Source organism: Engraulis encrasicolus, chromosome 16 (genome assembly GCF_034702125.1).
Source record: "Engraulis encrasicolus isolate BLACKSEA-1 chromosome 16, IST_EnEncr_1.0, whole genome shotgun sequence".
NCBI lineage: Eukaryota > Metazoa > Chordata > Actinopteri > Clupeiformes > Engraulidae > Engraulis > Engraulis encrasicolus.
This window is the reverse complement of record NC_085872.1, coordinates 10,483,332-10,496,093: the sequence shown is the minus strand read 5'-3', so window position 1 is coordinate 10,496,093 and position 12,762 is coordinate 10,483,332. Positions and strand designations below refer to the sequence as shown.

Sequence of the window (12,762 nt, the reverse complement as noted above, 5' to 3'; positions counted from 1 at the left end):
TCCTGGTGACGCAACAGCTTCGTCGTTGCTACCAGTCAGGGCCTCGTTTCCGAAAGGGCCTTAAGTGCTACTTAACGCTACATGCTACTTAACTTCACACGTAACACCACTGTAGAGCTAACAGACTGTTTCCCAAATCCAACTTATTGGCAAAGAACCATCGCAGGTTGACACGTAACTCTAAGAGCAATCCACGAGTGGTCTGGAGTAGTCTTAACGCGCTAAGATTGATCGTAGCGGCATGGCACAGTGGAGACACCCACAGGATATGAAGGGAAAAGAAGAAACCGCGCAATTAGATTGCTGTTTTAAGACGCGAGCGGCATGGCACAGTGGAGACACCCATAGGAAAAGAGGAAACTTGCGCTTCAAGTTGATGTTTTAAGACGGGAGTGTAAATATCATGGCACCACAGTTGACACTGCAACAAAAATAAGAAGGTAACATTAACTCATTGGCTGCCAGCCATTTTCATAAAAGAGTACCTCGGAGTGCCAGAGATTTTTCAGCATTTTGGGCGTTTTTTGGAGGCTCACAGAAAATTGAGTTCTGTGTCTATGTCAACGCCATACCTATCAAAACACAGATTAGACGCTCATCTGTCAGCAGAAAAAAACGGTGTCTCTCTACCCCTTTCCGTTCTTTCATAATCATCTGTTGAAATTAAGTGGAATTCGCCAAAATGCTGCTTTCTAGCCAAAAAGCTGAGAAAACGCCATTTGAAGTAGAACTATAACTGCAAACGTTTTTGCCCATAATGGCATCGTCCTAACAACTCCAAACCTATCAGATGCTATTACAGAGTCTTCTGTCATCTGTAGCCTGAACAAAAGATCGTTTGTATGACCTTTTCAACCTAATATACTGAAATATAACGGGGGTGGACTCGAAAACAAGGGTGTTTTGGTTTAGTTGCTGGCGCGCAGAATGGATCATGACAGCAGGTGCCCCTAACTCCGGGAACTCCCTCCCTCTCCCTCCCCCTCTGATTGTGCGCTCTGTACCCTCGTTGGAGAACGAATAACAGCTGGTTTATTTCCTCCAGAAATAGTACCGTGCTGTGTCTTGTGGGGGAGGTAGGCAGGCAGCTCCGCTTAGCGTAGCTTACTGCAGCTTCTTTGGCAGAGCGGACAATTTGCAGATTGATGATTACTGTAATCATGGTTCTGCTATAGTGATCTTGTCATATATTGTTCAATGAATTTTCTTTTGATAAAGTACTGATCACATATCCAACATTTCACAAGCCGATTGGAGTGGTGAAGGCTAGCTGGTCTGAGGCTAAGTGCAATGCTTTCTCATGTGAGCTGACTGTATCTGACCAGACACAAAGGCTACTCTGTTCCAAGAATCTGCAACCCCCCTGTCTTTTTTGATGATACAGTAAGCTGATCATACTATACAGATCCATAAAAAATAACTAGAATGAGTAAAAATAGTTGACTTACCAAGGCTCCTGTATAGGCTTAGTTGTAAGTTGTTAGCGATTTCGTGCTAGCTAGCTAGCTAGCGTAGCAAAATTTATAGCCAAGCATTCCCAACATCACCACTAGTCCTGTGCATTCTCCTGTTAGATGATATTTTGTAAGCATCATCCTGATGTTGTGTAGGCTGATCACATTATCCAAAATGAAAGGTTGCCACACAGATCATCTCATGGTGTATTTTGGGCAAGCTAGCTGCAATGCCTTCTAGCTAGATAGCAACTGGGGGTTGTATTTTGGTCATGAGAGGAAGGGTTTTTTTTGGTCAGGCTCTGACACTAAAATCAGTAGCCTACCTGTGTTAAAATGAGAGGACAAGAAAGTAGACTACTGTCACAGGTGCATTACTTTCAAAAATGATTTTGCTATGGTACTTTTGAGATTATAATAGTAAAAAAGGGGTGTTTTTGTCTTGACATTTCCTCCTGGTCTGAACTAAAGCCATGCCTTGACTGTTCCTACTTCCTAAGGACACTTCTGCCACCTACAGGAACAGTTAGAAAATGCCTAGAGGCTTGAAATTTATACAGAAGATAGGTCAGACCGTCCTCGAGGCCTGGCTGTAAAAAAACGCAATTGTCGGCGAACGACGTCGAAGGTAGGGGGCGTCACTATTTGAAATGACGTCATTCGACGGCCAAGGCAGCCAATGAGTTAATTGTGGATGTGTATAAAATAAAAGCAATGTGTTTGGAAATATTTTACAGGCAGTAAAATAGTTCGGCTGTGTTTGATAAACCTGGGCATAATTAAACTGTGATCAATCATAATTTGTATGGGTGCTTCATGAACAAGAACAAGGCAAAATGAATAAGGGGCTTCGGCAACCAGAGATTAGAGTGTTGATGTCGGAAGGTCACTTCCGAAACTTTATTTATTTTCTTATTCTTCAAAGAAAAATGGTCAGCGAGTCGTTGCACCCTCTTTCATTTTCAAGTATCCTAAGAAAGGGAAGGCGACGCAGAAAATGCATGATAGTTGTAGGCGAAGGGTAAGCGATGACAAAAAAGGCAGGGATGGGGATTCGTGTAGATTTTTTGTTTTAATAACAGCAGACTGCCGTGCAAAAATTTCCTCACAGTTGTTAAAGCCTTGAGCGTGCGATACTTTGCACGCCGTTCCCCACATGTGCCAAGCTCTGCTCTTCCTATTCCGATTCTAGTAGGCTAAGCAATAACAAAAAGGCAGCGAGGGGATGAGTTAATTTTGATGGACATTGTTTTTCATAACAGCAGGCTGACGTGCTACCGACAGTTGTCAAGCCTTGAACGCTTTGAGGTTGTAACTTTGCGCATCCCAATTTGGAACTCCAACTAGGCCTACTTTCTTCTTAAATATTAAGCAGCAGTAGCCAACTGCACGCGCTTTATCTGGGTCTTAACGGCGTAGCTCATGGTTATTACAGTCAGTTGGGAGTTTTGCATGATTTCATTGTTTGTGTGCATTTTATTTCATTTGCCAACAATAACCCCTGTCAATAGTTACAAACTTCTACAAATGTAGTCCACCTCTTATAGAGAGCAACTTTTCCAGCCAACAGCGGGTGACGTCACGCGAATGGTAGTGTCCTATTCTAATGCTGTTATGATAGTAGTGAATTAAACATTTGGGCCTTGCGTGGCTGATTATGAGCTTATTTGCTTAACCCAAATGAAGCAAGAATACGTGTTTGGGTGGGACAGAACAAATATGAGGCATGAAGGCAGACAGACATCCCATCACATGAACCACAGGTAAACAAGCAGCTTTTTTGCTAATTTTGGCATGAGCCAACATGATCACTTTCACAATCGTGCAATGTTGCAGTTCCCTACCTTCATCTTCCGATGATTTCGCCAACATTTTCCAAGCACCTGAATTAATTTTACTTCACGTGCCCACGTTTAGGCCTATCGGTGTTATCCAGTCAAATCCAATCCAGCCAGTTTGAGGATGCATTCGCGGCTTTTATATCAAAATAGTTTAATACAATAGATGCAGCTACTTTAATAAGCATGCCATAACTTAATTTAGGACATGATAGTTTTATGTGTGTACTCATTTCCCGTGGTATCAACATCAAATCCCCAAAGCTCCTCCGACTCCGAGAGCGAGACGAGAGAGGGGATGGGATAGCCACACACACACAGGCTGCGTCCCTTCTCTCACAAAGCTTTCCAAACTTCCGCCAATTTTGCACGTTATTTTCTATTACTGAATTGGACCACATAGCCAACTTAACGACATGGGCTTTCAGATTAGCGTCCAACAATGCAGGAAAAAGACGTTATTGGTGACGGTCTGTCACTACAAACCTATGAGCGAGCAGCCCCTCAGTCCTGACTCCTGTCCTATGGTGGATGCAATGGGTGGATGGCTGCAGCTATCCCACCATGCTCGTAGCGAAGGCAATTGACACAAAGTGATAATGACACTTGACATTTCTCTTTCATCTGATAGTAGGTCTATAACATAGAATACTCAGGGACAATGTAAAATGAACCCCTCGTCCTTCTTCAATTTTACTGCCACGATTAGAGTCAGTTAGCGCTGTAGTTAGCACACGCTAACGTTAAGTGAATGGAAGGTTATATTAGCCACCAACTTCTACCATTCGCGTTACGTAGGCGGCGAACATGGCTGCGCCCTTGTGGCGAAACTCGGTAATAACATGTCATTTTTCAGCAAAACTACTTAAAAGTGCAGTCCAACGAACATCCATTCGTTTATGAAAATAAATAAGCCACCAAAAAATGATAATAATTGTCAGTGCTTCATTTCCACTTTAAGGCTAACCTTCGTTATCTGGAAACGAGGCCCAGGTCAAGAGCAATGCAAGTACTTTCTGAGCTCCCGCAAAAATCGGGAACTCCTCCCAATTTGTTGGGAAGCAAACAATCATTAGCAAACCAAGGGAGGCCGTTTGGGAAATGCCGCTTGGGAAATGTTAATTGTTATGCTCTTGGTCAGACCAAGTCTCGAAGAGATATTAAAGTCGATGATAATCAGGCTAGCTTATTATAGGCCTAAGCAGAATTTGCAACCCTGCGTGAATAGCATTTCTACTAAAACTAGTTGGCCTAATGTTATTAAATCATGTGGAAGTTGTTACAATGCCCTAGGCCAGTGGTTTTCAATAGGTGAGACGCGCCTCCCTGGGGGGGCGCCAAAGAGTCCCTGGGGAGGCACGGCCAGACACACGGAGAAAGGTGCACTTTCTGTAAACATCTAGCCTAATGAAATGCATCCCTCTTACCACTACCACAACAGAAGTCAGAAACGTATAGGAACATGACCTTGTGTTTAATTCAATTCATCTTTACTTTCTTATATAATACTTCAAGTTCGGGTGGGAACTGGCATTATTTGGAAGTGAATTGAGAGCCAAGACGAGCACTGGAAAACTGCTGTGTACTTAACACGATTTTTATTCTTGAAGAACAGTCAGCGAGTGAGTGAGAGAGGGGAGAGAGAGAGAGGGAGCGAGCGATAGAGAGACGAAAAGATGAAGCAAAGCGCAAGTAGGAGAAAAGAGTAAAGGTGACGTGACTCATGCCATCACTCCCTCTTGCTGCATGAAATGCCTTGTGAATCACAATCTGAAGGATTTGTAATGAACCGTTAGTTTGCAAACTTCGAAGGGAATTCGGTGACTTCAGCAACTCACAATCAGCTCAGAGTATAAAGCAGTCATCAACTTGAGAAAAAAATGCCGCCTCGGCAAAGCGAAGTTAAGTTTTGAAACAATATTGTCAAAATTTTAGTGGCAGGACATCAGCTCCGATAAATTCCCCATCAATGTTTGCAAATGAAATGTGAATAAAACGTTGGGGGATGTGACACTTGCGACGAGAATGTGAGAGGAGGATAAATTGATACATTTCAGCGCGTGTTACTCCTAACTTCACAGCTTTGTGTGTGCCCGAGAATCCACTCAAGCAAGGCTACAAGTGCAGGGTGACTTGCGGCTATATCGCTTCTCTTCTGTACTGTAGGCTTTGCGCATCAAAGGCGCGTCCTCATTGTTTTCAACCACCAGGCCTATTTGTCAACTGTTCTTGGCAACGAAGCAATGATTTGGATAGGCCTTCTGTTCGGGATATTACTGTAAAAGTAGCCTCCATTAAGATGGAATTATTATGAAAGAAATGTAAAAGAATTGAAAAGAAAAGAAATACAATTTAATAAATGAAAAAAAAAAACATGTACTGGGCTATCAATTGTTATTGTTAACATCAGACAAACAGAACATGGAGCCTGACCCCACAGTAGGCTAACCCACACTCACAATCACAGTTACAGGTATAGGCAAGATGAGGGACACAGGCCTATACGCTCCATGTGAGAGACATCACATACTCTGGAACGCCTATTTGAGGGTAATTGTGTCAATGTGGGTGGGTTTTTTTTTGGGCGGGGGGATTGGTTGTCTTTATCTACTCCAAGGGGAGGCTTACCATCAGAGAAATTGAAAACCCCTGCCCTAGGCCTATATGAGAAAAGCTGCACGGCTCAAATGCAAAATGAGTTACCGGTAGTTGCGATTTCTATTATAAGGCAGGCCACGGGCCGTTATATCATTAGTGATCACCTCACCTACAGTGAGTCCAATATGTATTTGATCCCTTGCTGATTTTGTTGGTTTGCCTACTAACAAAGACATGATCAGTCAATAAATGTTATGATAATATGTATTCTAATATGGAGAGATAGAATATCAAAAAGAAAATCCAGAAATTAATTTAGGAGAATATATATTAATTTATTTCCATTTCATCGAGCAAAATAAGTATTTGATCCCCTGCCAACTGATTACAGTTCCGGGCCCACAGACCAGATGGGCACTTCCGATCAACTTGTCATCTGAATGAAAGACACCTGTACATACTAACATGCATAAAAGACACATTTAATCAGCAGAATTAGTCCATAGTATGAGTGAATCAGTCACACTCCAACATCACCATCATGGGAAAGACCAAAGAGCAGTCAAATGATATCAGGGACAAGATTTTAGACCTGAACAAAGATTAAATGGGCAGCAAAGTCACAAGAAAGACACTGGGTATTAATGACCCAGCTGTTGATGCATTTCTTCCAAAATGTGAGGAATACAAAATGACTATCCATCAGCCTGTCTGGGGTTCTATTCAAGATTTGACCTTTTGTAGGGATTTGATAACCATGAGAACAGAAAGAAAGCACCCTAGACGTATACGGTAGTGGCGCAACGGATCATCATTGATCCGTGGTCCGTTCGGACCAATCATTTCGGTTCGGCACACACATGGTCCGCGGATTGATTTATGAAATTGTGCGCATGTTCAATCTAGTCGTTTGGGGCGTCTACCTCACGCACTGCATGGAACACAAACAACAACACAAACTGTTCCCGAAATCTTGCCTGTGCCATAGTTGCTAAACATTCCGTGCGATAGCCTACTGTACATGCATTTTGAAGACTGACTGTCAAACTCGAACTGTCAATGTCTAGAACTACTCTCGATTGTCGCGTGTGATATAAAACTTTGGCAAACTGAATTCATTTTGTGTTGTGACTCCTGACATTCTCAGGACAGCGAGCAGGTTAAATCATCTGGTTAGACTTTCTGTGCGCTCTGATGTCCCTGCAGAGTCTCCGCCTTCTTAAAAGCAGCCGCTGCCCTTTTTAACAGTCAATGCCGATTCTCTCTCTCTCTCTCTCTCTCTCTCTCTCTCTCTCTCTCTCTCTCTCTCTCTCTCTCTCTCTCTCTCTCTCTCTCTCTCTCTCTCTCTCTCTCTCTCTCTCCTCTCTCTCCTCTCTCTCTCTCTCTCTCTCTCTCTCTCTCTCTCTCTCTCTCTCTCTCTCTCTCTCTCTCTCTCTCTCTCTCTCAGAAATTAATAAATGCTGAACCGCTGAGGCAATTGTGTTTCAATAAAAGATTGATACAATTAAGGACATGAGTTCTGGTCTATGCGCCATCTGTCAGTAGGTCACAAGACTTTAAGCCATTATTTTGGTAGTGTGCATATTCTCAATTAGACATTTTGATATAGATTAATCTAGATTAATTTCATAATTGCAATGAGATTAATCTACATTCAAAAAATTATCTATGCCCACCCCTAACAAAGACACAGCTTATGTTTATTTGTGTTATCAATTAAAAAAATGGGATTTTTTTTTTTTTTGCTGATCCGAAAAATGATCCGATCCGTGGGCTCTGATCCGAGGAACGATCCGAACCGTGAGATTTCTGATCCGTTGCACCCCTAGTATACGGGATGAACTAGGCAATGATATCAAAGCTACTGGGACCAAAATCACTGAGAAAACTACTGGTAGAACTTAATGCCACAGAGGTTTAAAATCCTGTAGTGCACATATGGTACCTCTACTTCATAAGGAACCTGTGCAGTCCCATCTGAGGTTTCCCAACGGACATCAGGCTGGTTTAGGATATGATAAGGAGGTGCTGTAGTCAGATGAAACCAAAATCAAGCTGTTTGGCATTAACACAATTCAATGTGTTTTGAGAAAGAGCACTGCTGTCTATGATCCCAAGAACACCCTCCTCATCATCATGCATGAAAGTGGTATCATTATGGTTTGAGGGTGTTTGTATGGCCAAGGCACAGGACAACTTCACATCGTCAACAAATGGATGGAGGGAGACATGTAATGTGCAATCCTGAGTGCAAACGTCCTTCCCTCCACCACTACACTGAAGGGTGGGCCATTTTTGGATCTCCCAACATGACAATAATACACAACATACAGTCAAAGCAACGAAGGAGTGGCTCAATAAGAAGCATATTAAAGTCGTGAAGTGGCCTAGACAGTCTCCAAATATTAACCCTATAGTAATTCTATGGAGAGAACTGAACCTCCCATTTGCCAAGCTACAGCTACAAACTATTAATGTTTTGGAGATAATCTGCAAAGAAAAATAGGCAAAAATATGTTCTACTATATGCACAAACATTGTCATCAACTAAACGAAGCATCTGACCTCAGTGCTAGACAACTAGGGCTTTGCCACAAAGCACTTTATCTTCTTTAGCTAGAGGGGTCAAATACTTATTAGCCTTAATTAAATACAGATAAATTAAAATATATTATTTTAAGTTATTTTCTGGATTTTTTTCATATTCTGTCTCTCCATGTTTGAATACATATTATCATAAATGTATAGACTGATCATGTCTTTATTAGTGGGCAAACGGGCAAAATCAGCAAGGGATCAAATACATATTGGACTCACTGTATGTAAAATTCCAGGCAAATAAAATTATTAGAACGTAAAATTAGAACGTAAAATTAGAACGTTCACCCATGGCCTCGCCTGATGCAGTCGCCAGGTTACGGTAGAAAACCACATTTGCCACAACAAACAACAACAAACGTTGTTTAACATCGTTTTTGGAGGGGTTTATATGTTTGGATCATTTATTGAATACAGTGTGTACACATTGATCCAAAGTAGTGGTTAACCTGCGATATACACTTTAAGCTTGTGAGCCAAGACTGGGGTGTGTTTCTCGAAAGCATAGTTCCTAGCCATTTAGCAACTTGGGTAGTTGCCAATGGAAAATTGCACTACAAAAAAACAAAGTAGCTAATAACTATGGTGTCAAGAAATGCACCCCGACTTGTACGGAGCATTCTTTAGCATTCAATTTAGTCAAAAACAGCACCAACAATGGGGAAAAAGTGACGTGCATTGGGGAGAGTATTGGTATGATTGTCCCATGCAGTTCCGCATTACACCACCACTCTATTTGTGGGGGAAAAAAGCTATGACAGTTGACTTTGGACTTCGCAATAACTACTGCCATTTATTGCTCAAGCCAGTGAGAGTGAAATATACCACACTTTATGGCCCTGTAAAGGCTTAAACCTCACATGTGTTGGTGCTTTTTTCATGCTTGGGTTGATTTGTATAGGTGTTGGCATTGTGTAAAGGAATTATGACATGCCTCACCTGAGAGTGGTTGATGGTGTGCGCAAGTGCGCACCATTTTTCACCTGAGAGTGCTGTGCGCTTCAGCTGAGTGGTTGATGGTTTGTGTGTGTGTGTGTGGAGTGAGCATGCGTGCATGCAAGCGTGTGTCATGCCTCACCTGAGAGTGGTTGAGATCAGGCAGGCCCTGGGCAGTGAAGCGCTTGGGCAGCTGGCACTTGATGATGACGTCCTCCACCTCGTGGCCCAGCAGCTTGTGGTAGATGTAGCCAGACACCGACGTCTCATCCACTGCAAACGTCTTCAGGGCACTCTGCATCCTTAAAGGTTATTGGAGAACTTTGTTGCAAAATGACTTGCATCCTTTTTTGAACATTTGGGGAAATTGTCATTTTTTTGCATTGGGCATTGCATTGCAAAATGCATTTTATATAGGTTTAGACATGTTGAATTCACATTGAGATGAAAGGGTAGATGAAGGGAAGAAATACTTAGCGGGCAAACACATATATTCATATTGGCCCCAAATACGGTGTAGGTCACCTCTACAGCCAAATGAATCAAGTATAGAACATATAGAACAGCTGGAACACACTTTTTAACTTCCTAAGAGGGGCAGCAAATGACAAACATTGTCTTGGCAAATTCTTAAAGAATAATCTGCTGCACTGATTAAAAACTCAACAATGACGGTTTATGTTGAATGTTTTATGTTATGTTGCGCTGCTTATCAGGTCAAATCCATGCAGCACTTCAGAGAGTTAAGGTGTATTATACACTAGGCAACTTTGTGAGCCAATCTTTTGGGCAACGATACTGTAAGATTTTATTTGGACAGTCTATCATTACAACACTTTCATCAGGAGAACCTGGATCAGCAGTAGACAATTATCTCAAACATTTTATCAGAACACCAGGAGGAAATGAGGTCGATGCCCACCAAAGTTGCTCAAAAAGTTGCCCTGTCCTTCACAACCATTACAGTACCTGTCAAAGGAGGTGGACTTCCACACAAAGTCCACCTGGAAGTTGTGTGGGATCTCAACGGGTGCTCCAGCACTGCTTCGCAGCTCAATGGCAATCTCATCTCCGTAATCTTAAAGACTTATGTCAAGGAGCAATGAAGGTGATTGAAAGCAACATGAGCTTCCATGAATCAATACCAAGCAGTGTCTATGGTCACTGTGCATTTCTGACAACCCATTGAGGTGCTGTTTACACATCTGGATATTTTTAATTTTAGTTTTAAATTTTTAGATTTCTTTTCATCTGTTTACCTGTAAACAAAACATGTGATTACAAAAAACTCAATTCTAACAGGTGCATTTTAGCCCCCTAAATGGAATATTTTTAAAGCCAAATTTTAAAACTATGTTTACGTCTAAACAGACAGCCAAAACCAATGAGTTTTCAAAAAAGATCCAAAAATTAAAAATAAAAAAATTAAATTGTGCCCTCCACACTGTTGCGTGTACGAGCACTGAAACGATTTTGTAAAACTCTTGAAGAGAATTTTTCGTAATGCTTTTTCTTAACGATGCCACAATGCCAAGAGTGTACAACACAGGCAGAGTCTGGAGGGGTTCAGCACACAAGTCACACTTCATCTGCCAAACTAAAGAAGAGTGATGAGCGATGAATGAAGGATACTGTCAGGCACTTTGATGACGTGCCCAATGCCCTTCCACAGTGGGGCCAAGTCTCCTTTGTAGCGAAGGCAGATCTCATCTCCTTGCATCAGACGCATGTCTGGGAGAGTAACAATGACAGACAGAGAAAGCGTGGAGGAGAGCAAGAGTGAGAGCGAGAGAAAATGGAAGCAGGACAAAGGGGTAGAATAGAAAGGGATGAAGGACAACAGAGTAAGTTTTAATAATAATAATAAAACAGATAAAAATATATACAAATATATAGAAATAATTAGTATAAATGGCAATGATGCATCACAGTATACTACAAAATATTAAGGTAACAAACCTGGTTTATTTCACAAACAGCTAGTCATAAACCTCTTGTATGTCCTCTTGGACATCTATTGGTATTGTTAGAATGACGAGAGAATACCAACTACCTCTACCAACAGAGAGTAGTTGCGGTTAAATTAAACAAAAAAACAAACACAACAAAACAGGTTGATCACTTCACCGCCTTTGCCGCATACACCTTCTGATGCTGTAGTACTGAAGGTTTTTATATAGGCCTATTATTTTAAAGCCCTTCTGAAGACGGGCTTTGGAAATAAGCCTATGGCTATGAATGCTCTGGTGCCTTCTGTTAGACTGGTGTACAGCCTACATGAGATGTATCTGTCCCAATCAAATAAACCATAACTAAACTAAACTAACAATGTTCCTAATGGAGTACCACAGTTACAACATACACACACAGCACTGACAGATGTGACAGGACAGGACATGACATGACATGACATACGACATGACATGAGCGCTAGCTGACACGTGCAAATGTGCAGACGGATGGAGATGCAGGCCGACATGGAATGGGCATGGCGCCACTGATGAGGGTGAAGACTGGGCCCATCCCAGGAGAAGGTGCAGGACAAAGGCTGACTACGTTTGGAGTGAGGAGTCCACGCACCCTTTTTTCTCTTTGATTTTTTCATTCCATGGCAGGATTACGTTTCGACATTTGTCTTCATCTGATGAAGACAATGGTCGGAACCTTGTCATCAGATGAAAACAATGGTCAAAAAGTAAACCTGCCATGAATTTAAGTGTGCGGACTCCTCACTAAAAACTTACATGGTGCCACTGATGAGCATGTGGATGTGGAGGAGGACAAAAAAAATGAAGTATTACCACCTGAGTCCGTCTTGGGAAGGCTGAAATAAGCAATCCTCTTTTTATTCAGCCCCAAGTCCCACCTGACCGTTATATTGTCTTGGGTCTGGGGGAAAAACAGAGGAGGAGAGGAAGAGAGAGAAAAGAGGAAAAACAAACAAACAAACATGAAGTGGGAATGTTTTTTTGTTGTTGTAAAAAATGACAAACAAACAAGCAGACATCCCTGTGCAATCATTTTGAACAGCACAAAAACAGTACCATGCAGACCGTCTTAAGAGAAAAACAGGTGGACTGAAGTATCGTACGGATTGTGCACAGAGGCTCCCGTTCATGTACCATAATAACATCTACGACCCAAAAGCACACACTCATGAACAACATACAGCTTATACCATCTATATACACTCACCGGTCACTTCATTAGGAACACCTCTCTAGTGCTAGCCTCGCGACGCCATCCTCTGTACTCCACCCAAATATTTTGGCTCCGCACATCGTCTGGCAAAAGCCTCGAGCTCGGTTCTCTCAGTGTTTCGCCAATCAGCAAACAGT

The 12,762-nt window shown here is 42.0% G+C and overlaps 1 protein-coding gene across 2 annotated transcripts in view; it reads right to left on the bottom strand.

Moving 5' to 3' along the window:
* upf1 (UPF1 RNA helicase and ATPase) overlaps positions 1-12,762 on the bottom strand; it is a 40,817-nt gene that overhangs the window by 19,623 nt on the left and 8,432 nt on the right. The window contains exons 7-10 of one of the 2 annotated variants that reach the window (XM_063218575.1): positions 12,226-12,313; positions 11,057-11,155; positions 10,394-10,502; positions 9,567-9,726 (exon numbers count right to left, since the gene is read on the bottom strand). In XM_063218575.1, the coding sequence (XP_063074645.1) occupies positions 9,567-9,726; positions 10,394-10,502; positions 11,057-11,155; positions 12,226-12,313 (456 nt within the window). The remainder of the gene's footprint in view (positions 1-9,566; positions 9,727-10,393; positions 10,503-11,056; positions 11,156-12,225; positions 12,314-12,762) is intronic. The other variant, XM_063218576.1, reaches the window with a different exon arrangement.